Below are 27,013 nucleotides of genomic sequence, written 5' to 3'. Positions count from 1 at the left end.
CTGGGAAGCAGATCTTTCCCTAGCTGAGCCGTACATTGAGACCCAATACCTTAAACAGAGCCTAGCAAAGGACTTAAGGTAAACCATGTCTGGACTCCTGTCCTACAGAAACCGTGAGGTAATAAATGTGTATTAAGCCACTTAATCTGTTATGCACCAAAAGATAATTAATGCACCCAACCAGTATCTCAGCTTATATAATTCATTCATTAAAAAATATAGTTATTGTGTACCACCTATTAAGTGCCAGGTACTACGACCATTCTAGGCACTGGTGATGCAGTACACAATGAAACAGAGAAAATTCCTGCTTATTATCAGTCAGTAAATAAAATAAATATCTAACACAGCATCAAGTAGTGATGGTGGTACATGAGTAAGGACTGAACGGAGGGAGAAAATGTATCATGAAAAGATCATGTTCTCTGAGAGTTCAGTAGGAGAAATAGAGAAGGGAAAAAAAGTCTAGATGCAGGAATAGGCCAAGTCCATGAAACAGAGGAAGTTTGAAGAGAGGTTACATAGGGTCTTGTAGAAATCTGTTCTAAGTGTGATAAAAGTCTTAAGTGTTTTAAGCATGCACAGACGTGATTTGGTATTTTTTTTTTGAAAAACTGACTTTAGATATACATAGAGGGAATCTCAAGCAGACTCCCCACTGAGCATGGAGCCCAACACAGGGCTCAGTTTCACCACTCTGAGATCATGACCTGAGCCGAAAACAAAAGTTGGACACAACTGACTGAGCCACCCAGGTGCCCCATGATTTGCTATTTTTTAAAGATCACTTTGGCTGCTGTGCAAAAAAACAGAACAGGTTGGGGGAAAGAATAGAGGCAGAGACCAATTAGGACACTGCTTAAGGTAGATGATGATGGTCTGTCCTAGAGTAGTGGTGTTGAGAGAGGTGTAAAAGGGTACATTATTAAGATATATTCTGAAGATACAGCAAATATCATTTGTTCATAACTTAAATGAAGACTTCAAAGAAGAGGAAAAAAAATGACTTCTAGGTAGCAATTACATGAATGCTGGTACCATTTACTTCAACTGGGAAAACTAGAGGTAAAAAGGACTCGGTGGGGGAAAAAATCAAAAGTCCTATTTAGACATATTAAATCTGACATGTTTAGAGACATTCAAGTGGAGATGTCAAATGGGCAACTGAATACAGAAGCCTAAAACTCAAAGGAGAAGTTCATTCTGGAGTTCAAAACATGAGAATGAGCTTATGGTTTTATGACACGTGACCACATGAGAGCCCACAGAGGAAAAATATGGACGTAGAAAAGGTCTAGGGACTGAGTCATGTGAAAATAGGAAAATAAGCCAATAACGCAACTAAGCAAAAAGAGCCAGTGAAGTAGAACTCAAAGAGTGTCATGTTTCAGAAGCCAATAAAGAGAAAGTTGTGAGTGGGAGGGAAGGAAAGCAAGTGCCTCTGTTGAGGCACTTCTCAAATGAAGCTGAAAAGGCAAGTGAGATGAGGTCTGAGAAAGACCCCTCCAACCAGAAGGCAGTCACCAATGATCTTGACAAGTCAAATGGTAAGGAAGACAGACTAAGCAGAGGGAGTGTCCAGAAAGAATGGGAAGAAAGTAACATAGAGATTAAAAAAAAAAAAAAAAAAAAGGAGACTCCTACAAAAGGACTCAAAGAAACAGTACAGGAGACTAGGGGTGAGGGGATGTGAATGAAGTTGGGACCAAAATTCTTTTTTAACTTCTGTCTAGGATGGGCAGTAGCATGACATGCCTATGTGCTGACAGAAATAGTGTAACAGAGAGGGGAAATGTAATCCTGGGGAGAGGGGTGATAACTGTATGAACAAAGTTCTTGAGTGACAAAGAGGAATGGGATGTAGTACACATATGGACTTGGGTTTTAGAGAAAACAGAGACATGTTGGCGTGCCTGGGTGGCTCAGTGGGTTAAGCCTCTGCCTTCAGCTTAGGTCATGATCTCAGGGTCCTGGGATCGAGCCCCACATTAGGCTCTCTGCTTAGCGGGGAGCCTGCTTCCCCCTTTCTCTCTCTGCCTGCCTGTCTCCCTACTTGTGATCTCTGTCTGTCAAATAAATAAATAAAATCTTAAAAAAAAAGAGAGACATGTCATCCACAGGAAAGGCAGGGCATGCAAATCACTGACTCCAACTGATTCATGTACATATGACCGACTGCTTACAGTGAACATGAATTAGAATTAGCTACTTGGGAGCTATTTTATCTATACACAAAAAGCTAAATTCAAAATCCACCATTTCTTCCAAGAGGAAAATCTTTAGGAAGGAAACACAAGGCTAATATGGCCTTTTAATTACTAAATCCACTGAACTATAAATCGGAAAGAGACAAGTTTTTGTAAATGTTCTCAAGGTAAAACCTACCTGGACTCTCCACTCTCTTATAGTGGTATGGGTTGATACAAACTTCTTTCTGCTTAGATCCAAAAGGAAACTCACAAATATCCAATGGCTTTAGCTCATGATGACTCTGCAAATCAGGCCAACGCCAAACACGACAATATATAACATGGGGTAAGCCTTTTCTGTGGGAAACCTGCAGGCGTCCATCTAAAGATCTGGGAATAGTGACACATTTGCTTGGCTGTCCTGGACTGCTCAAGGCTTTCTCCAGTTCTTCCATGGCACCCTTTTTCTTTTTTAGCTTTTTCACCAAAGCATCAACTGCCTTTTCTGCCCATTTCTCCTCTTCATCACCTTGCTTCCAGCCCAACAATCGCTTTACTGCTGGACTAGTAAAGGAAAACAAGCTGGCCATTGACGTCATTTGATATAAATCTTCGGAGACCTTCCTGCAACTCAAAGTCAGTGGCTACTCAAAGAACAGCTCACAGATGAAAAATCACATAAAGGTTCTAAGCAGAAGTTCCAATTAAAAAGGGAGGAATGACATTTATCTTCATAAGTGCCATAAGATTCTTTCATTGGTTCAAGTCCTGAAAGAGAAAGAGGGAAAAGGATAAGACCCCTAACTTAAATGCATGTAATTAACATACACCTAAATCAATATAATTAGAAAGTATGTTATTTTTAAATATGAGCAGAAAAGCATTATTACAAAAAACCCAAGTCTAGAAAGAGAAATTTTCCCTTAAGTCCTGTGACCACTCATTTCCTTTCTTCACAACATGAAAAAATAACTCACTGGCAATGCCAAATAATAACCAAAAGCAAAACAGAATGCTCTACCTTCTCTCCTATATATTTTCCAAACAAGTAAGCTCTAGACTTTCATTTCCTTTCCTCAGGCCAATAAGCCCCCATATACCCTTCTAAGGTCTGATTCTGAAGTACTTCCCTTCACTGAAACCCATGTCATGCCATGTCAACTTTGAACACATTATGTGCTAATGTCTACAAGTCTTCAGAGAAATCTCTTTCCTAAGGTCATTATTGTTCGTAAAGTGTTTCATAGACTTATATATGGTTTGGGCAAAAGCTATAGTCCTATTTAAGTCACATTATTAGATGGAAATTTTATCAAATTTTATATTAGATTTTTTAATAAGAGATAACAAATCCTCAAATAAATCGTAACACACATAACTGCCAGAAAAATGCGAAGTTATCTATTATTAAAACTAAAAACGCTGAATAGATGTAAAGAGAATAAATTCAAAGTTTAACCCAGAAGAGGACAGTTTATAATTATGTGATTCCTAGTGCCTTCTGTGATATTTTAGGCATGCTAAGTTAAAGAACCTGCTCTAGGCAGACTGCCCCACTGTACCTTTACGAAGCTCTTGGAGATGATGACAAGAGGAAGTGATGTGCAGCGGCACTGCACCGATAAGAATGGGTACAATTCCCTGTGGTCACTACACAGCCAACTACAGACAATGAGTAGCTAGTGAAACAGCAGGAGTAATGTTTGGAAAAAGGATGTCAGTAACAAATTGGAAGCCAAGAGGCTCCTTTTCTTGCGCCTAAACTTGGAAATAATGCTGCAGCTCTGTCTTTGACAATATCTACCAAACTCCGGCATCAAGACCATTCTGGATTGGGACCCATCTTCCCAGAAAAGAATACATGTGTTCAGTAAAACCCAGGCAAACATAAATTAAAATAAAACTGAGTTGAATTCAACAAATAATATATAATTGCTTGCTATGTGCCATACACTGTGAACTGCCATGATGGTGCTTAAAAAAGAAAGAAAAAGATACACCAAATTATGTTTCATCTTAAGAGCCAACTCATTCATTCATTCAGCATACACTTACTGAGATGTAGTAAGTGCCAAGATGATCAACCAGCACTGGCTATCCAGACTGCCATGAACCATGATTAGAACCTAGAACAATGGATGCAAAGGTGCACAAAGGTAAAGTAAATACTCCTCCTGTGTGGATGGACTTTCCAACCCTACATGGGGTAATTTTTGCCGGGTAGGCAAAACTGACCATATTAAACTAAAGAAATATAAGAAAGACAAAAAGTGTCAGTAACAGGTCACAGACTGTGAAGTGTTATGTGCTAAAAGAGCTGAGCTCAGCTGTAGCTACATCAAGAATACAGGATAAAAGCCAACTGGACCAGAGAGTAAAGGTAATAGAGTAAGCCAAAGTATCATTGGCTTGTCTAAAACAATAGAAACTTCAAAGGCATAGGGACACAAACAACAACAAAAAAATCTGTGGGCAAACATGACTAGAGCATTTTCCTAAAGTAGACAAAAGATAGGTCTGGTTAAATGAGATCTTACCCAGTAACCCCGGAACATAATGGAGACCAGACGGGGTAGTACATGTGTGTGGGGAGAGAATATATTAATAATGTAGAGATTAAATTGATGAAAGGGACAAGAGGAGAAAAACTTGAAGACCAGATAACATACTGTAGTTAACCACTAGAAGGTGCTTAATAAATTTTAACTACTAATCTTACTATCATCGTCATCATCATCATCAAATACTAACCATATTATGTATTAACTGAAAAAAAAAAAAGGAAAAGTTACTTCTGCGTGTACACATAGAACAAGGACTAGAAGGCTACATACTAAATTCATCATTGCAGTTACCTTTGGGGAGAGGCATGGAATGGGGGAAGGGCAAGAGAGAGAAAGGGGTCCTTGTGATTCGTTTTATGTATTTCTGTATCGTTTAAAGCTTTACACAAAGAGAATATCTATTAACACATTACTTGCATAATACTAAAATAAAAATAGTAAATGATCTAAAACAAATTGTTGTGAAGAAAACAGAGTTACAAGTGCCAGTACAATGAGGAGGTAAAACTAATGCACGCTTTATTAGAGGTCAGACAGGTGGTTTCCCTTTGAAAGGAAGGGTATTAACTAGAAGAAAATCTGAGTTTTGGCCATCCTGGTGAAGCTCTGGTTCTCCTATGGGTGATTATATGGGAGAGCTCAGTTTGTGAGAATCCAGCTAGTGGGATACTTAAGATGTATATCACTTCTGTATGATTTTTAAAAATTTTCTGGACATACAAAAAAGTATAGAGTGTCAGTTTCTTTCTCATTTTTCTCCCCATCATCAATCAATTTCACTTCTCACAGGTAATCCTTTTGTATCTGTCTTTCATGCCCTTACAGAGAAATTTAACACAAACAAATATAAATATATACAGAAAATCTTTTTTTACATAGTGGTAGTCTAAAAAGTAACAGGTACAGAGAAACATATGAACAATGTATGTTCAAGATCTTCCCATTCCAATACAGAAAGTGCTTTCACATTCTTTTCTACTACACAGAATTCTAGTATAAAAGTAATCTTATAAGTATGTCAAACTATGTCATTCCTCTGCTCAAAGATTATTCAGTGGATTGCCATTACACTTGGTATCCAAACTCCTTAACATCACTTTATAGGGCCTACATGATCTGGCCTTTAGCCTTTCCTCCAAAGTCATTTTGTACATTCTCCTACCTAACTTTGCACTTAACCGTTCCTTTCCATTTCTCAAGTGCTACAAAGTTATTTCTACCTTAAGGCCTTTGCTCTTGATGTTTCCTTCCCTGGAATTCTCCCTGATCTTATTTAACATGCTTACTCTTTCAATTAATTCAGCTGTTCAAATGTCACTTCTTGAAAAAGGGCTTCCCTGGCCACTTTTTCTAAAATAGCATATATCACACTCCTACATCATCCTCTACTTCCTGACCGTGCTCACTTTTCATGGTATTTCCTAACCTAATCAAGATATTAATTTTATTTACTTAGTATATGTCATCCTTACTGAAATGTTAGTAGGCAGGTAGCTTCATCTTCCTTATCCATCATCAAATTCCCCTAGACTGAGAATAGTGCCTATTTATTAAATGAATGAGCAAGCAAGTAGTGAGTGAGTGAGCTAAAGAAAAGCAACTTGGAAAAATATACATTTCTTTACCAGAGCAACCGTATGAAGGTTAAAACAGAACACGGTATTTATGGATATGGACAGATATGGTAAGAGAAAAAAAGCATGGATAAAAATGATACACACCAGTCTCAGGACAATGAGTACAGGTTGCCACTGCTAAAAGGAAAAAAGGACAAAGAATGGAAAAGCTTCAGCTGTTTTAAAACCAGATTAAAAAAGTTTGGCAAGTCATGAGATGTTACATTCTCTCTTCTTCTCTATGTTAAAATATTTCATAACTCAAAATATTCACAATTTTTAAATTTTTATAAAGTAGTGTGATAAAAAACAGAAAATTATCAGATTCTGTCCCTGACAAGATATAAGACCATGACCGGGTATCACTCTTTGTAATTCTACTAATTCTTCTGTAAAATGGGATGATGGTTCCTAAGTGACTGAAATGTTCAAGTAATAAAATATGTAGGGTCGCCTGCTTTCACAGCTCAGGTCATGATCTCAGGGTCATGGGATGGGGTCATGGGATGGAGACCCATGTCGGGCTCCACGCTGAGCATGGAGCTTACTTAAGATTCTCTCTCCCTCTGCCCCACCAACATTGCACACATGCACATCCTCTGTCTCTAAAATAAATAAAATCTTTTAAAAAATAATAAAATATGTGTGTACATATGTATAAACACAAACACAACAGATGCACTAAAAAGTGCCCTTCAAACATGAATTATGATCATGAGTTTTCAAAGGAAGAATCAAGACTCAAAAAAATGGCTGGATCTGGGGCACCTGGGTGGGTTAAGCATCCAACTCTTCTTTTTGGCTCAAGTCTTCATCTCAGGATTATGAAATCAAGCCCCGTGTTGGGCTCTGTGTTGGGCTCCATGCTGGGCATGGAGCCGGTTTAACATTCTCTCTTTCTCTCCCACTCCCTGACCCTCCCCACTCCCTCTCTTTAAAAAAAAAAAAAAAAAAAGGCTGGATCTAGTACCAACCTAATATACCCACCACTTTATACACTTTATACACCAGCCCAAATTCCTATACTTTTGCCCATCTGGGTTTTCCAAGAGAAATCTCAGTCATCTTTAATAATGAGCCCAGGGCCACCCCCTTTGGTGAAAAATTCCTTTACCACCCAATTCTAAAGAGGCTATTGAATATCATAAAAATTAATAGGACAGTGATAAGAACAGATCTTAACTTTCCAGATGGAATACAAAATCCTTCCAGGAGGAAGTCTTCAGCACCTGGCACTATTCCATGCATCATACCACATATTAAAGGAATATTTAATGAACAGTCATTGATTTTTCTATCAACTGTACCTTGAAATTAACGAAAACTTCAAATTTTAACCCAGGTGACTAAGATAATGATAACTCCATTAGCAGAATTAAGGACACTCAGAAAGTAGTCAGTAGAGAAAATGGTTAACTCTACTGGAAAAGGGTCATGAGTAGACATACAGGTTTGGCAAGGAAAAGATGAGAAAGAGACTTGAGATTTTTCATTTACAAACATCTGAAACAGTAATAAAAAACAGGTTTTCAATAGAAAGAAAAGGGCGGCATGTTAACACCTGCATATTAGAGAACACGGACTGGTAGGGAAGAGAAAAAAGTTACCAATGAAGTATCATTAAAAGGAGGAGCTTAGGGGCGCCTGGGTGGCTCAGTGGGTTAAGGCTCAGGTCATGATCCCGGGGTCCTGGGATTGAGCCCCGCATCGGGCTCTCTGCTCAGCAGGGAGCCTGCTTCCCTTCCTCTCTCTCTGCCTGCCTCTCTGCCTACTTGTGATCTCTCTCTGTCAAATAAATAAATAAAAATCTTAAAAAAAAAAAAAAGGAGGAGCTTAGAATTAGATATAATGGTATTGCAGAGTATCATACACAAGGTAGAGTTTAAAAAAAAAAAAATGAGAACAAGAGGAGAAAAGCTTGAAGACCAGATAACATATTGTAGTTAACCACTAGAAGGTGCTTAATAAATTTTAACTACTAATCTTACTATCATCGTCATCATCATCATCAAATACTAACCATATTATGTATTAACTGAAAAAAAAAAAGGAAAAGTTACTTCTGCGTGTACACATAGAACAAGGACTAGAAGGCTACATACTAAATTCATCATTGCAGTTACCTTTGGGGAGAGGCATGGAATGGGGGAAGGGCAAGAGAAAGAATGACTGGTAAATGAGGATGTCATTAGCTCAATTTCAAAACCGGTTTCAGAAAAACAAATGGGTGTCAGATTCCAAAAACCTAAGACTCAATATTAGTGTTTTCTTAAAACTAGCACTGGGAAAGGAGTAGGCACAAACCAGGTACTCAAATCTTTAAATATTAAGTGATTAAAAATTTTAGAAACGTCTCACACGGTGTTCTTTCCAAAAAGATTTTGTAACTTTGCAAACTGTGTGAGTGGTATGAGCAAGTAATCCAAGTACTCATTATCTAAGTCTCACAAAGTTAAAAAGAGGGGGCAACTGGGTGGCTCAGTGGGTCAAAGCCTCTGCCTTCTGCTCAGGTCATGATCCCAGGCTCCAGGGTCCTGGGACTGAGTCCCGCACTGGGCTCTCTGCTCAGCGAGGAGCCTGCTTCCTCCTCTCTCTGCCTGCCTCTCCACCTACTTGTGATCTCTGTCTGTCAAATAAATAAAATCTTAAAAAAAAAAAAAAAAAAAAAAAGAGGAACAAAATTCATCATAAAAATTTACTGATGAATAAGCAAAAGAACTGATCAGGCATTTCATGTAAGAAAATACTACAGTGGCCATTAGACAGTTAAAATAGGCTCAACATTATTAGTTATCAGAAAAAAAAATTTTTTAAGAAAAAAATTTTAAAGAAAACAGTGAAATATCACTCTATGTTACACATAAATCTCTATGACCCAGCAATTATATCCAACAAAAACAGCTGCTATTGTCATCAAAAGACAAGTACATGCTCAAAGCAACTTTATTTTTACTTTTATTTGCCCCAAATTGGAAATAACCCAAATATCCATCAACAGCGGAGTGGGACAATAAATCATAGTAATAACTTCAAGGAATAGACTACTTCGCAGCAATGTCAAAGAACAAACTAACATATGAGAAACACGGATGAATCGCACAGACATGCTATACAGAGATATAATTATACAGAAATCAGATATAAAAGATTACACAGTATATCATTCCTTCTCAAAAACAGACAAAACTAACCTATGTCATCAAAGACAAGAAGATTACTAAGTGGGGACAAGAGAGCCTTGTGGGGAGAAAGAAATATTCTACAACTTGATTTGGGTGATGATGACACAGATGTACACCTAAGTAAAAGTTCACTGAGCTCTACACCTTAAGATTTATAAAAAAGTTTTCAAAAAACTTGTTAGCGGGGACGCCTGGGTGGCTCAGTTGGTTAAGCAGCTGCCTTCGGCTCGGGTCATGATCCCAGTGTCCTGGGATCAAGTCCCACATCGGGCTCCTTGCTCGGCAGGGAGCCTGCTTCTCCTTTTGCCTCTGCCTGCCACTCTGTCTGCCTGTGCTTGTTCTCTCGCTCTCTCTCTCTCTCTCTCTCTCTCTGACAAATAAATAAATAAATAAAATCTTTAAAAAAAAAAAACTTGTTAGCGAACTGATCACTTAAAAACTGGTTCCCATTCACTACCATCTCTTTCACCATAATGACTTAAAAACCACCAGTGAAAGTGCAAAGTTTGGAAAATACAGTAAGATTTCACAAAGTTTATTCAAATAGTGCCCAACAATGTAGGAGCTGGGATTTAATTTTGCCCTACCAGCCCCCCAAGCAAGTAAGTTAATTTGTTAACTGTTCCGTGGATGCTGACAAAGGCCACAAGACTCCTAAGCCAGAGACAAAGGACTTTATCACTCATGGCACAGCAAGCAGCATAAGCCTCAGATTTGCAGTTCCCTTTGCCTCCAAGAGACCCACAGGCATGGGAGTGATGAAATATGGCCAAGATGGACGGTACTCCTACAGTGAGTTTGCACTGATGAGGAACAATGAACTTGGGGAATTTAACCCTTTTACAGTTACATTACGCAGGCCTCTCTTTGTGGAAAGAGAGTAACTTCACTCTCAAAGGATTAACCTTGGTCTTTAGTAAAATCAAGGTTTATTTTTTATGGATATATTTGTAAAAAAAATAAAAATGATCTTTATGTTAGTAGCACAAATGACAAACACAAAGGATGCCCTATCATGCTATTAAATTATTGTGAGAAACATTACACCTATTGGGGTGCCTGGGTGGTTCAGTGAGTTTGGCTCAGGTCATGATCTCAGGGTCCTAAGATCAAGCCCAGTGTCAGCATCTGCACAGTGCATGAAGCCTGCCTGCTTAGGACTGACTCTCTCCCTCTGTCCACCGCCCCCCTACTGCCTCCACCTCCAGTTCATGCACTCTCCTTAAAAAAAATTTTTAAAAATAAGCCTATCCATCAAACTTGATTCATTCTTTGTTCATTTTAAGAATACATGTTTACAATTATAACCTAATGTTTTTCTAAAATTTTAATTTTTGAAGATAAAGTCCCAATCAGACCTGTAATTTACAATTTAGTTTAAAATACGGAACAAATTTTAAATGGTTTCCTTTTTTAAAAGGTTTTATTTATTTATTTGAGAGAGAGAGAGGAGAGTGAGCCTATGAGAGAGAGACAGAGAGAACCAGTGGGAGGAGAGGCAGGGGGAGAGGGAGAAGCAGGCTCCACTGAACAGAGAGCCTGACAAGGGACTTGATCCCAGGATCCTGTGATCATGACCTTAGCAAAAGGCATCTGCTTACCCAAGCCACTCAGATGCCCCTAAATGGTTTCGGTTTTTTGTGGGTTTTTTTTTTTTTTTTAAGATTTTATTTATTTATTTGAGAGAGAGCATGCGAGAGAAAGAGAGCACAAGCAGGGAGAGAGGCAGAGGGAGAAGGAGAAGCAGACTCCCCGCCAAGCAGGGAGCCCAGGGAGCCAGATGTGGGGCTCAATCCCAGAACCCTGGGATCATGACCTGAGCAGAAGGCAGACAGTTAACTGACTGAGCCATCCAGGTGCCCCATAAATGGTTTCATTTTAAATAGGCTTTTTAAGAACCAATTATTCAGGAAAATCTACATGTGGCATGAGCTGCTCTTGTAAATTACCCTTATGAACCTCTCCCTCCACTGTGGTATGCTGGAACAGGGGACATGGTCTGCATTGTTATCAACTAAACAGACAAAAACCACATCAATGATCTTGAAAAGTCACTTACAGAGATAGACTTTTGGACATCCAGCTTTCTTAAAAGAATGTAGCTATTTCAACGAATCCAACAGCTTCCTTTCTAGAAAATCAGTTCCTTCAATGATGATGACGATAATGATGGTAATAGTAATAAACTACTAACATTTACTGAACACTACATCAAGCACAGTTAAGGACCTTACACTGAGAGACCAAAAATGATTAAAATCTCAAGACAGACACATCAGGTAAATTACATTATTCTCATTTTACAGATGAGAGAACAGGCAAAGGGAAATTAAATGTGACTTGCTTATTTCAATAGATAAGAAACAAAGCCAGGAACTGAACCCTGGCAGTCCAGCTCCACCCACACTCCTAAACACTGTACATACTTCCTCCTTAAAAGAAAGCCTCCCACCAAGGAATATTCTTCCCTTAAAGATCTCTTCCATTATTCTCTGTATCTCTGACTTCTCCAAAATATTTCAATCATTATATTATCACAAGATTATACAGCTTCAGAAACCAGGGATAATCCTGTTCAATATACTCATTTTCAAACTGATTTTTTCTGCCATTTAACATAGCTTATTAACTTCATCTATTTTTAACCCTCTCTTCTCTCAATTGAGCTAAGTCAAGTCAATAGGTATGAAAACCTAAGGGTTCACTACTACTGTAAAAAAAATTTACGTTTATTATGGCAGCCTTACTCAGCTTCAAAGCTTTTTAAATTTTCATTAGGACATTTTTGCCACACTAAACACTAGAACACAGTATGTGTGTGTGTGTGTGTGTGTGTGTGTGTGTACATGTATGTATACACCATTACACACGATTTTAACCAGCCCAACTCTATTTCACACATCCACTTCCTTAATAATTAACATTTAGATTTCTAAATAAAATTGTTATATTGGGATTAAAACTGTTTTATTGTACCCATATGACAGACAGATCAATTTTCTCCTGTAAACTTTGCTGTAAAATCTATCAGATTCAAAATCACACCTTGATCCACGTTGAAATGAAAGCATCAGAGTGCTTGGGATACAGCAATAGATTCATTTCACTATCTTCACTTTAGTCCTTGTATGGAAGAATTTCTCATCATATACACAAAAAAACAGAGTAAGATACTATACTTTTTCCCATTTGCATATATTAGTTTATGTTCTGTGAATTCAGAGAAAACAGTGACCAAAGGTTTCATTTTGAATCTCTTATCAAAAAGTTGGTTCAATTTTTCATACCCCTTTTGCCTTTCGCTATATAAAATGATACCCATTCTCAGTTCAGTCAGCTGTGTACATAACCATTCATGTGATTCTTTCCATAGTATCTGTGGATTTATCCTAGTAATAAAGAAAAGTCCCAAAAGGCTATATTTAGTAACTTCAGTCTTTAGAGGTTACATATCTCTGGGCAGTTAAATGCGGTCGTCCTCTGTGCTCCCTTTCTACAATGTTTTCAGAGTCTACTGAGGCATATATATAACCAGTGTTAAACTTCATCTTGGACTCAGAGTCATACAACACACATTTACTGGGTGAACCCAAAAAAGGGTAAACCACTAAGCCAGAAGCTAAAAGGTTAAAAAAAAAAAAATTCAATCAAGTCCAGACCCAAACTTAAAAGAATTACAAATTGATAATTACAACATGCCATTCGCATTTACAATACACAGTGGAGAATGGCAGATGCCCTAAGGGTGTATATGTGCTAAAAGAAATTCATGGGATGGCTCTTTGGGGAAGGGAGGAGGGGGAAAGACAAGATGGATGAAGTAGCTTTATCACAGGCATAAAAGCTAAGGTGGATAAAGACACAAAATCTGAGTTTTTAATATACCAGAATGAGAAAATACTAAATTCAGTTTGCTAAAACATAGGCAGTAGAATTAAAGAACTGTCTAGAAACATACAATAAGGCTAATCTATACAGGGATAATAATATATGCATTGTAACACATAAAAACACCAGATTTGAAATCTAATCACATTTTGCATCTAACATTTACACCTAAACCTCTATTTTTTTCTATTTTATATAATAAATATCAGTTCTGAAAATTAAATGAGATAAACACTTAACTCAGCGCCTGGCATGGTGTGGTTACTATTGTTGTAATAATCATGAACATCTTGCTGTTAGGCCAAGGATTTTAAAAATACAGCTGAGCTACTTTGTTTCAACAAACACACAAAGCCATCTATTCAAATGGTATTCTACTCTATTAACCTTGAAGGAAGAACAAGCTGTAAATCATACTATCACACAGTGCTTTCTCATCACTTAAAATTTTTCTTCACGTTATCATCCTTCTGGCCTCAAGACCATAGGTCTGAAGAGTGCTCCAATATTACTGCAGGACTGTCACTCAAGGAAGACACCCATCCTGCAAGTTCTGATACTGGTGTTTGCTTCACCTTCCCAAAGGTTGTAAACGGAAGAAATGACAACAACAAAAAGAGAAAGGCAGAGTTCATGCCCGAGCAATGACAACTACATCACAACGATCACCTGGCCAAAACCAACAAATACCATCAAACGTAAGACACATCCCAATTTCAGAGATGTTACAAGGTGAAAAAAATGTAACTACACCTTAGAAGAAATAAGGAAATAATGCACCTTTTTCTTTTGTCCTCTCCCAAAGTCCCTTCTCACATTCCCCATCACTTCTGTTGCCCTCCTTTCTCTTTTGTTCTCATTCCTTTGACTCTTCTTTCCTGCCTCCTCTTTCTTCATTCCTCATAGCTTCTCCCACATTCTTCACTGCTTCCCTCGCTCCGTACTCTCCTCTAAGTAGAAAGGACAATGCATTTGATAGTCCACGTATGCAAAACAGTGCTCTCCATGAAAACCTGGCTTCTGAGCAGACTCCATCTGTGTGTCTGCCATCTTCATCCTGGGCCATCTAACACACTAAAGCTATCCTAAAGTACACCACTGGGAATAATACATATTTGTTATTTTTTAAAGGTGATATGTTTAATTCCTAAGAAAACAAGGGCGCTTCAAGGAACTTAAGAAGAAATTATTTTCTTTTGCAATAAACATCCTAAAAAGCTATTTCAAATTTGTAACATGTAACATTTATTTAACATGTTTAACTATTAATATCTACTTACAAATAGTGAAGCCTTATTTCAATAGCATAATCAGGGACAGAAGACAAAGTCTGTTTTCTCTTTTTTTGCTCTTACTGAGGCCATACTAAACCAATCTTTTACAATTTTAAGTGTCAAAGTGAGCCTTTTCCTTAAAAGCCATGCTTTGTTACAGTAACACAGAGTGGGCTAACCAAGTTTTGTTTTTTTGTTTTTTTTTTTTTAAGATTTTATTTATTTATGTGACAGACAGAGATCACAAGTAGGCAGAGTGGCGGGCAGAGAGAGAGAGAGAGAGAGGAGGAATCAGGCTCCCTGCTAAGCAGAGAGCCTGATGCCGGGCTCGATCCTAGGACCCTGGGATCATGACCTGAGCCGGAGGCAGAGGCTTTAACCCACTGAGCCACCCAGGCACCCCTAACTAAGTTAATAAAACAAAAAATACAAACTAAACTGAACAGGCCCAAGATAACTTCCAGGGAATTTCTATTTCTAGCTTGAAAACCAGAGAATCCCGCAAAATCTAAAATCCCATTAGGAAATATACAAGACAACCTGTAACCTGTGTAAGGTGAACCAGTTAATTTTCATCAATATTACAGTTTGAGTGAATATAATTAAATCTAGTGATCAAACACTTTCAAACAGATTTAGGGGATCATAAATAGAAAAGAAGAGGAATTATCCCAAAGTAACTGGAAAACAGGGAGTAAAAGGGGAAAGGTGAAAAAATTACACACTTGTGAATAAGACTGCTGAAGAAAAAAATAACTGGGCTGTAAAAAGGTAGAGACAGACAAAGTGGAAGGCTTAGCCAGTGTACAAAAAAACAGAGCTTGGCCTAGCTCACAGTTCCTCCCCCGCAACCACAGGCATTGCACTAAGGTAAAGAAAAGCCTTAAGGATGAGGTGTGGATAACTGCTCATCATTTTAGCACAAACTTTGGGAACAATTATCACAAGCTCAAAATAGGAATTTGACAATTTATAATTCGCAATACAGTTGTAATATAGGGCAAGAATAAGGAAAAGCAAGGATCACTAAGCCAAATGAGGCAAGAAGACACTTAGCCAGTTTGTGAAACAAAAGGGAGAGGCGCCACCACAGAATGGATGCCGAACGGGGAAGAACGAACATGAGGCTACAGTCAGGCTGCTAGAAGAAATGCGATGTGCAGTGCAGACTTCTAAGCAGAAAGACATGTTCCAAGAGGAATTTCAAAAAGTCAGAAATAACCAAGGAAGAGACTTAACTCAGAGGGCAGAGAAGGTAGAGGGAAAACACAGTAGAAATCCAACTATGATGGGAAGACACACCAGCTGAGGGGTATGAAGACCATGACAGTGATGGCAGGAGAGACAAAAAGTGAAGTGCTGTGATGGGCATTACAAATAATAAACAGGACTTGGTGACCACCTACATGAGAAACAACGGCAACCAAGAAAGGTCAAAGTTTAAAAGCTAAAAAGTAAAGACATCACTTACCTAAAAAGGGCAATTCTAGTTATAGCCAAGACAAGGCAAGAAAGGGCTGGTGAAGGGCTGGCTTTAAGGGAGTAAAAGCACTGACACACTGCCAAGGAGATGTGAAATTAAAGCTCAAGAGAGAATATGTAGATTTGGAGGATCATATGAATAGAAGTGACGTGAATCTTGACAGTAGATGTTTCATTTATTCACAATTTACTGGGTCTTTTCAGACCAGGAACTCGGGCTGAGAAAACACTATCTATAATCTCAAAGATCTTAAAGAATAATGGGAAAAGAGAAGGAGCTACAAAGAACTTCATATGCTAGTTAGCATACCACTTAATTTAGATCTGTTTCCATATGATAACCACCAAAGATGGGGCATTAAAATAGAGTGGGGAAAAAAAGGGGTGCCTGGGTGGCTCAGTAGGTTAAGTGTCTGACTCTTGATTTCGGCTCAGGTCATGATCTCAGAGTCGTGAGATCGAACCCCGTGTTGGGCTCCATGCTGGAATCTGCTTCAGATTCTCTCTCCCTTTGCACCCCACCCCCCACTAGCTCATGTGTGCTCTCTCTCAAAATAAAAAATAAAATAATTAATTTAAATAGAGTAAAATATATATACAGCAAGCACGGAAGGCCAGTAATTGAGCAGGCAGAAATGTGGGCTACTTCTTGTGTCAGAACCTGGAGATACTTAAGGTTATAACTACGAACCTATTATCTGCTATCCCCTTGGCCTTTTATAGTCTACCTCTGGCTTATGAAGACATGACTATATAACCCTCTCGATTAAAGTATTTTGTCATTTCTTAGGGAAATGACTTCAGAGCTAGAAAGAAAACCAGGATAACAATAAGACCAAGAAATTCTTGTGTATTAAATTCCCTGAAATTCTTCCAAGAGACTGCAAACTATCAATTAGACAATAATGCAGAGTACCTAATAAATACAAAGAAAAGCAGCAGTATTAAAACACTGTAAAACTAAGAAACATCATTACAAAATACACACATACACACATTAATTCTATTTCAGCTCAAGTGTCCCTTCTTCAGGGAAGCCTTCCTAGACGCTGCTGTGTAGATAAAATCCCCCCATTATACACTCTTAATGCATGCATCACATACCTCTACTTTGTAGCACTTAACACACCTGTATTTTTACATCTAACTGTCCAATTCTGAAAGAGTACAAATTCTGCAAGACTATAAATGAGAGGAACCACACCTATTTTCACTTACCACTGTTAAGTCCTGTGATATATACGCTCAAGAAATACTTATTTTAATGAATGAAAGAGAATGTGCTAAAAAGCTTTTGAAAGGACCTTAGCTGAAGGGTTGGGGTATTTCTCACTTTCCGCTTCATACAATTCTGTACTCCTTTTTTTAAGATTTTATTTATTTGACAGAGAGAGATCACAAGTAGGCAGAGAGGCAGGCGGGGGTGGGGGGGCTCCCTGCCAAGCAGAGAGCCCGATGCGGGGCTCGATCCCAGGACCCTGAGATCATGACCTGAGCTGAAGGCAGAGGCTTTAACCCACTGAGCCACCCAGCCGCCCCAATTCTGTACTTCTTAAAGTAAATGTACTTCTTGTACAGTCAGGGGGAAAAAATGAATTTCAAACCAAAGTCCAGCTGTACTTCAGTCATATTAAAATTCTTACTAAAAAGGGGATTTACAGGGCGCCTGGGTGGCTCAGTGGGTTAAAGCCTCTGCCTTCGGCTCAGGTCATGATCCCAGGGTCCTGGGATCAAGTCCCACATCGGGCTCTCTGCTCAGCAAGGAGCCTGCTTCCTCCCCTCTCTATGCCTGCCTCTCTGCCTACTTGTGATATCTGTCTGTCAAATAAATAAATAAAATCTTAAAAAAATAAAAAAGGGGATTTACATTTCAAGAGACATTCATATTTCAAAAGGATTCTCTCCACTGTATCTGGAATTATACAAATTTGGAGGCTGAAATTTAAGAAAAATCAATGAGAAACTAGGGCAAACAACTTCTGCTCCCAATTCATCTTTCAAAAGCACTTATCTTCCTATACTGGTTTATGTCTTTTGTACCTCAAAGATTTTACAAATGCCATTCTCTGCCTGAACTGCTTTCCTCAAGCCTCAGTCACTAATTTCCAAGCTCTCTCTTCATTCAGGCTTCAGCTTCAGCTGTCATCCCATAGACCTTCCCCTGATATCACCCCCATAATCCTATATAAAGTCAGTTTCCCCCACTCCCAATACCGTGTTCATTTCCTTCACTCTACGAACCAATATATAATTATTTGTTGACTTACCTGATTTTCTTCCTCTCCCACTAGAATGTAATCTTTAAGAAACAATACTAAGCATATTCAGAGAACTTGTTAAATGTATTAAAGTAATTCATTCAAAAGTATATCTTGGGGCACCTGGGTGGCTCAGTGGGTTAAAGCCTCTGCCTTCGGCTCAGGTCACAGTCTCAGGGTCCTGGGATTGACCCCCACGTCAGGCTTTCTGCTCGGCAGTGAGCCTGCTTCCTCCTCTCTCCGCCTGCCTCTCTGCCTACTTGTGATCTCTCTCCCTCTGTCAAATAAATAAATAAAATCTTTAAAAAAAAAAAAAAAGTATCTTTTGAGGTAGCATTCTAGGAGCTGGGAATACACATGTGAATAAAGGGGACCAAAACCTCTGTCCTCATGTAGTGTTACACTCTAGTGGAGGGAGACACACAAAAGACAGTAAACAAGTGATTATTATAGTTTGTTAGGTGAAAAGTGCCATGGAGAAAAATAATGCAGAGGAAGGTAAATGAGAAATGGTGTATGGGAGAGGTGTGATTTTAAATAGGATGGCTGAGCTGGGCCTCACTTGAGTGGGCACCAACAGAGTCAAAACTTGAAGGAAATGGGAATAAGCCAGGCAGTTATTCGTGGAAAATCACTTCAGGCAAAGGCAGCAGGCAATGTAAAAGTTCCAAGGCGGAAGCATGTCTGGCAGGCTCTGGGAACTGCAAGACCAGTGTAGCCTGAGAATAAAGTGAACAAGGAGGGGAAAATAAGAAATTGGGTTAAATAGGTAAGAGACTTGCATTTAAAGGCATTGGTTGTAAGTCAAATGAGAACACATTTGCGAGCACTCTGATGGAGACATGACAGTTTCTGACCAACATTATTAAAGAGTTACTCTGGCTATGTGTTGAGAATAAATAGCAGGGGTAAAAGCTGGAGACCAGCTCGGAGTTGCAGTCAGCTATGTGAGAGAGGATAATGGCTTAGACCGGAGTGACGGCAGCTGGGTGGTAAGAAATAGATAACTTCACATACATTTTAGGGAATAGTAAGTTTCCTGATGGAAGAGATACTGGGAATGTGAGAACAGAAGAGTCAACAATGATTCCAAGGTGTCAGTACTGACTACTGGAAGAACAGGATTTGCAACCAACTGATCTGGGGGAAGGCTGATAGCAGAGCTAAAGGAAGATCAGGAGTTACATTTTACATACATTAAATGTATGAATGAAATGTTATTAAGCTTTACCAGGCTTCCATTTCCAATGATACTAACCAAATCATACTAACATCAAACACCCAAAGATCCTGTTCTTATCTCAAGCTACTTGAGCGGGACCTCTTAACCAACTCCCATAAAGATATATACAAACCACCTTCCACACTCATCCCCAGACACACATGCACACACAGGGCTCATGCCCAGACTTAACAAAACAATTCATAGAAACAGCTCTCTCACTTTCTGCTCCAACACCTAACTGCTTCAATCCAAAATAAAAGGCAAGCAACCAATCCAAAAATTTCACCCAACACTGTTAGCCAAAACAGAAACCTGCTGAGCACATCAACCCACACAAATAAATGCCCATATGGGTCACAACCTGCCATAATCTCAGCCAAACCTGTAGAAAAGAATTACAAATGGGGATTCTAAAGAAAGAAATTTCTCATAACCATTCCACAAAATTCAAATTCATGAGGTATGAGATTAGGGGCCTACCTCCCACTATTTTATCAAGAGTCCCAGATTTGCAGGAGGTTTGAGAACCAAGGCCCTCAGGATCATCTGTGATAGAAGAAAGTCACTTTCTTCCAAAGGTAACTTTTTTGTGGCTGGTGGAGGTAAAGTTTAAAAAATATCCTTCTCTATGGTTCTAATACCAATAGCAGTCACCAAGTATCAGCACCACTAGCATCAAACCAAGCCCAGATCCAGTCACACAATTACTAAAACATGTAAGCCACATTCATGGCAGCAGGCAGAGAAGAGAAACCAAGAGCAAGCTTGCCTACAAGCTTTCCTAGATTCAGAAATCCCATTCTTTATGGGAACATCTATAAGAAAGTGGGGCTACAATCACATGTGCACTGAAATAACTTTTGGTAGAGAAACACTTCAATCTCTACTTTTCCCAATTGTGGTTCTCAATTTCCAAGATACCGAAGTTCTCATAGTGGATTTCAAGGCCATTCAGGAGCTGAACTCATGTTCCCTGACACTTCTCACAGAATAATCTTACATAGTCTCTCTTTGTGCCCACACAAGTCTCTATTTCTTTTTATCTCCCACATCCAGACTTTTGTTTCCCAGTTTTTAATCACTCTTTAAACTTCACCTGCTCCTCTAAGTCCTCTAATTAAGCAGAGCCTGATCTAGATGTATACTCAGCCCCACAGAGCCTGCAAGATTTCCTATATTACTACCAGATGTGTTGGAGTATACTTGTACAGGCTTGTAGACACAGGAATAGACACAGAGCTGGTCAATCATTATAGTGCTTTCCTTTAAATTATAAAATCGTCAAAGGCAGACACCAAATCATTACACTCTAAAATGTGTCTCGGGAGCACAAAGCACTAACCTGTGTACACAATGCTTTAGGAAGATGTTCTCCAGATACCTCATGTGCACCCCAGAGTTCAAGTCACAAGAAGAAAAGGGAGCAAATATGGCTCTGGGTACCTTTTCGGCCCCTGTCATCAATTCATTTAATTTACACTTCCACCTCCAAAGAGTGGAAATGGTCAGTGAGTTAAGCAGGCACTCGCTTAAGTGGGCACAGAGATGGAAATAAAGGTAAAGAAAAACAGAAGACTAGCTTTGAAGTATCTCTGCAGTACCCCCTTTCCTAGGAACATACAAACCAGAATAACGAGATCTGAAGTTATACAGCCTAGCAGATAGGATGCAAGACAGATCCTAACACATCATGAAAACAGAACTGAACAAAACTTGCCTTGAAAGCACCAGCTGTATTGAGATCACAGTTAAATTTGAAAAGTGTAAGACACTTCTCAGAACTCCAGGTGCTATTCTCAGAGAAAGGAGGGATGGTGACACCACTTTCTTTCTTACTGTTATTTTCAGGAATAACAAAACATACACAGAAGTCAAAAGGAAAAATCTAGTTAGACTCTCACAACACATCAAACCACTGCCAAATTTTCAGAGTATACTAGTCTGTAAATTGTATATACCTTATAGACAGAGACTGGCACACCACAGAACTCAAGAGCAAAACCTGTTTACAAAATGTACTTTAACACCAGCTTCCAAAGTCAATTATAATTATAGTACTATCCATACAGAATGGTTTAATAAAGAATTCTTTCTTCTAAAATATTATCACAACCAAGTTTGGGAATACTACAATAAAAGCAGGAAGAAAACTCACTGAAACCACCTCTCTACTATGATAGGGCCAAAATTTTCTCCACCTAGCTGCCCAAAGCAAAACAAAAGCAAAAAAAAAAAAACAAAACAAAAAACAAACAAACAAAAAAAAACACCAAAACTAAAAAGCTAGGAACTAGATGACTATTTCTGAAAAACCTACTATGTAATTATCCCATCTTTTCAAACTTTTAAAACAATAAAATTTTAGAATATGAAAGTGACATATGAAAATGGGAGATGCTGTCCTAACAACAATCTAAATTTTAACAATTCTTCCAAAAGAACTGTTTATTTTCAACTTCCAACTAGTAAACAAACCTCTCAGATTAACAGTTCTAGACAATGGCAATAAACTGGATAATATAGCACTAAAAATTCCAATTCTATTATTCTGTTAGCTTCGGAAGTACACAAACAAGGTGTGAGAAACATGGTCAGCCTTCCTGGGATTGTGCATCACCTTTTTTGGTGGGAAAGCACCCTACCTCTGTGCAGCCTTCTTGGGTCCTATTCTTCCAGATAACTCTCTTGTCCAGAATATTCAGACTGGTAGAGACAAAAATCATCTCTCAGGCTGCGACTGTCCTTTATAAGAAGAAATTTTCTTCAACATCTTTGATTTTATGAGTAGACAGGCAAATCTACTGGATGGAAGGCAGTGGTAACATCTAAAGAAATAAACTATTTTGGCTTCTTCTTTGTGGTTAGTATGAAACACACACACATACACACACACAAGACAGGGAAACACTGACGGTCCCGAAGAAAACACTGAAGAATGATAAACCAAAGAAATAAAGGTGGCTATATCTTAAAATATACTCAAGGAGGCTGTTAAATTCACCCAAATGCATGGCTCAGTGCCTAAACCAACATATACATCTGGTAATAATAAACACTGATAAGTCATAAACAAAAAGGGCTTTCTTAATTCAAAAACTCTAGAAGCTACTGGTAATATTAAAATTTACATAAAATACTATCAAACAGTATGTGTGAAACTGATTTTTTTAAGATAGTATTAGTACTTCACTTTAAATTACTAAGATGAAAAACTGGTATTTTACTGCCTAGTCTTCAAAACACTAAGAAGCCAGTATCTTTGATTTGACAAAATTACAAATCTGTTTTCAGTAAACAGAGAAAACATACTGCCTCTGTTTAATGCAAAGGACAAAAAAGATCATCACTGCAAATCATAATGTTTGGGTTCATGATGAAAACAGGAAAGAGACAGGCTGCCCAGGTATAATTACGGTTATAGTGTAATGTGCCTTCAGGTTCAGCCAAGAATTAAAACCCAGTGAAGAGTAAGCAGAATTTACTTGCCTCTACCTTGCTGCAGAAGGAAACTTTTAATAATACTTCCAGCAACATGTTACATAATCAACAGTAAACAACAATCTGATTCAAACCTCATTAGTAACAACATTCTGCCACTGTCTCTCACTGAAATTAATAGCTGACTTTGCCAGAAGGGAAAGAAATGCAACACGTATCAATCTACCCATTTCTGTGGCGCCTACCTATGTGAACCAGACAAGTAGAAAATACCACCAAATCTGCACAGAAACTACAAAAATATTTTATTCTTCTCTTTTCCCGCAGTTCACCACTGGCTTTCCTCCTTTTTATCAGACTGTATCATATGGATGCATATAAAATCTAAGAGGAAGTGAATTGAGGAGGTTCACCTAACTTTTCCTGCCTATTTGAGCTCTTTCAGGTCTCAAAAATGGAAGGATAAATGAGTAAATCTTTGTAACAAAGAGACACAGAAACATTTATGCAATAACAACAGCTATGTGAAAAAGAAAGGCACACTGACTGAGGGATCCGCAATATAGAGGGAAAGAAAGGAGGATGTAATCATGCAAACAATCAAAACAAAAATTAAATTTTAAAAACCTAAAACGTATTATGTACCACCTTTGTGAAGGTAACCTTAATTCAATTGTCTGAGTTGTTCTGTATTCTTGTAATCTCAGGGTTCACCGCAGAGGGAAAGAAATAGCTACCAAAGAAGGAGTAAAAGGGAAAGGAAAAAAAAAAAGGAATTTGTACAAATGTATAAATAATCCATTACTTACTAAATTTGGAACACACTAATTTCCTAACAGTATTCTGATCAATACATGTGAAACTGTCACATTATGTCTAAGTACTGTTTTCCTTACAACACCCACTATGGCATTTACATCTAGCCGAAATTTTACCCTACGTGCAATGTCACTAAATCTACTGGGACTAGGGTTTTTTGAGCCTTCCAGATTTCAAATTAAATCTGAAAACTCACTCTGGGCAATTTGGGTACTCTATGGAAATTCAAGTACTCTAGTTTTTGATAACTTAAATCTTTTTTTTTTTTTTTTTTAAACAGCAACTCAAGAACACTTTCCTCTCAACTTCTGTGAAGCCAAGCCACAACCTCCACCTATCCAGCCTTTGTTGCTAGATAAGAACACTTTTGGGAGTGCTAGGCAACACGCATGATGTGACAAACTCAACCAGACTTCAAAACTTTTTCCACAGAAAGATAAGGTAAACAAGATATACTTAGCACCACACCCATTTAAACGCACAAGCAGCCAGGAATGTTTCCCCCAACCCCCCCTTCTAGACCTCCAGCTGGTCAGGAAACAATGTCTCTGCAATCAAGATAGTGATCTGGCCCAGGGTGTTCAGGCATTCCTCACCTCCAGGATGGCCTACAGCTCCATTCTCCAATGCCATCAAAAAACCAGAACTGGAACATTTTGTTAGAAATCGGGCACACGTCCAAATACCCGGGCTATCCTCGCCCCAGTTCTTTTTGCAACCAAAATCTGTTTTGGGCTACTGAGCATGCTCCAACTTAAGACAGGCGCCACATGGGAGTTTTCAAAGCTTAGGCTCCAAACTCCACGTAATAACAGCAGCTGAAAGGGGAAGAGAGGGGAAAAGGAGGGGGAGGGGGAGAGGCCAGAGTATGAATTTGACTACTGATAACTAAAGTGAAAGACCCGGCAGAGACCGAATATGATGAAGGCAAACAGGCAGCCCGGCTGGGCATTCTCCTTGCACCAATGCAGAAGTTTACAAGAAAGGACAAGAAGTCTTTGCACTGCTGAAAATGGGCACGGCAAGTGGCAGAAAAAAGGTCTAACTACCAGCTGAGTGCAGTAGCAGGTCACAAGTGCCCAGAGTGTAATTCCCACCGATAAGCGTGGATCCTTATCTCTGAAACACAAAGCGACGGCGGCACAGATTCATCAAGCCACTGGACAGCTTTCAGGGTAGCAGATCAGACGGCTCGACCAAGCTCGTTGATCCTACCAGGGGTGTGACTGAGGGTGGTGCTTAGAAGAGGTACAACAAACCGCTCCTCGGGACTCAAGCGGGGCCTGGGATCCCCCCGGGGGCGTCCGGAGCGCCTCGCTCCACAGTCCCGGCGGCAACGGCGACGCAGGGACCAAGGCCAGCCTACCAGCCTAGGGACGCCCCCGGCCGCAGGAAGGCCTCCTCAGGCTGACGGGCCGCCCCATCCTCGGCCGCTCTAACCTCTGCAGGCCGGGACTCGGCCTACCTCCCGCCCTGCAGGCCCGGGCGGCTTCCGTTCCGCCCGCGGCCCTACGCCCCCGCCTCGGCCTGACTCCAGCCCTGAGGGCGAGCCGCGTTCCGGAAGAAGCTGCAGTCCCCGGCCCCGCTCGCCCGCCCGCCCCGGGGCCCCGCACTCACTCACCGGCCGGCTGGACGCACTCCCCGGACGCCGTCGCCGCGCTTCCCCTCACTGCAACTTTATTAGCAGCTCGGCCGCGGGACACGCGCACGGCGCCCGCTCGCCCAGGACCCGGATGAGGGAGGGAAGGAGCCGGGGAGGACGCCGCTGGGGTCCGCGCATGCGCGCGAGAGCCCGAGTGACCGCTGCGAGGCCAGAGAGAAGGAAGGTTCTGCGCTTGGCTCCGTGCGGCAAAGCCTGGCTTCAGATCCGCCCGAGGCTCTTGTGGCTTTGGTCAGACCCAGGCATGGGAGTCGGTGAGCTCCCACCGCCACAATGGCCGCTAGTAGTCTCCACTAACCAAAGCAACCCACACTGTAAGAAGATAAAACTATTGCTCTGGATAGGGACAATTGCAGATTTTCTCAGTCACATAAAAACTGTAGAAAAATCTTAAGACACAAGTTTGCTACTTTTATTGACTTTTTTAAGTAACTATATAAATCTAAGTGAAGAGAATCCTCTTTCTATGAAAACTAGCTTCAAAATAAACTTCTGAGCAGCAGCCCTAGAGCCCCTCCCGTAGAGAAATCCTGGAGCCTCTGCTGTTCCCCAATCCCTCTAGCAGGGCCTGAACTTGGAGTTCCCCAAATTAGGACTGTCCACGTATTGGGAGATCAACCCCAATAGTTCAAGATACACACACTCTTCTGGACAGGTGAGGCCACTGAGGTGCCCAAAGGTCACCTGTAGGCTGGCATCCCTCCACTCGGCCTCCTGGGGCAAGAACATAAGTCTCTCCCTTAGTAATTGCACTCTTTTCCTTGCTCTTTTCCTCAAAATTCCGCCAAAGCATCAGCCTTTCCTAGAATATGATAGTGGCACCACCTAGGGTGTCCAGTTTGAAGAGTACTAGTGAAGGAAAACTTTTAAATAATTTTGTTCTCATTTTAAAAGTTCAACCCGGGTTTTCCAGTACTCCGCCGTAGGTTTCCTTTTTCAGTCAATTAATCTAAGTAAAAATCAAAATTGGAGTCATTTCCAAATCTTCTCCCTCATAGCCTAATTCTATCCATCATGAAATCTTATTAATTCTACCTTCAAAATATATGCCAAATCTGATTTCTCACTGCTTTCTATTATCACCTCCATGGCTTGAGCCAGCGCCCTCTTGCACAAATGGGCAGCTGCTATTTTGACCAGGGCTTCCGCAGTTTGTTCCCATGGTGAAAAGACTAAGTAAATGTTGCAAAAGTCTCTGCAAGAGAAGTGGCCATCTTGAATGGGACAGGGGCCTGGTGAGGAAGTGCATTGGGCCAGGGTGGGGGGACCCAACAGTGCACATTCTGATCAAAGAGGCAGCTGCTGCTCCAGTCCAGCCAACTGCCACCATGGGGAAATTGAATAAGGGCCCGTGTTGGCAGATCTTCTGATTTTTCAAAAACAGCTGGAAATCTGGATGTTAATGCAAAAAAATCTCA

At 39.8% G+C, this 27,013-nt stretch overlaps 1 protein-coding gene across 1 annotated transcript in view; it reads right to left on the bottom strand.

The window, feature by feature from the left end:
- The window catches only part of SMAD5 (SMAD family member 5), a 51,249-nt gene extending 25,567 nt beyond the window's left edge, over positions 1–25,682 (bottom strand). The window contains exons 1-2 of the mRNA XM_032837759.1: positions 25,557–25,682; positions 2,386–2,957 (exon numbers count right to left, since the gene is read on the bottom strand). Coding sequence (XP_032693650.1) covers positions 2,386–2,788 — 403 coding nt within the window. The 5' untranslated portion in view covers positions 2,789–2,957; positions 25,557–25,682. The remainder of the gene's footprint in view (positions 1–2,385; positions 2,958–25,556) is intronic.
- Between the last annotated feature and the right edge of the window lie 1,331 nt (positions 25,683–27,013).

Source organism: Lontra canadensis, unplaced genomic scaffold (assembly GCF_010015895.1).
Source record: "Lontra canadensis isolate GAN:19392208 unplaced genomic scaffold, GSC_riverotter_1.0 scaffold99, whole genome shotgun sequence".
Classification (NCBI taxonomy): Eukaryota; Metazoa; Chordata; class Mammalia; order Carnivora; family Mustelidae; genus Lontra; species Lontra canadensis.
Note: the sequence above shows the minus strand (reverse complement) of the source record. Positions and strands in the feature narration are given on the sequence as shown.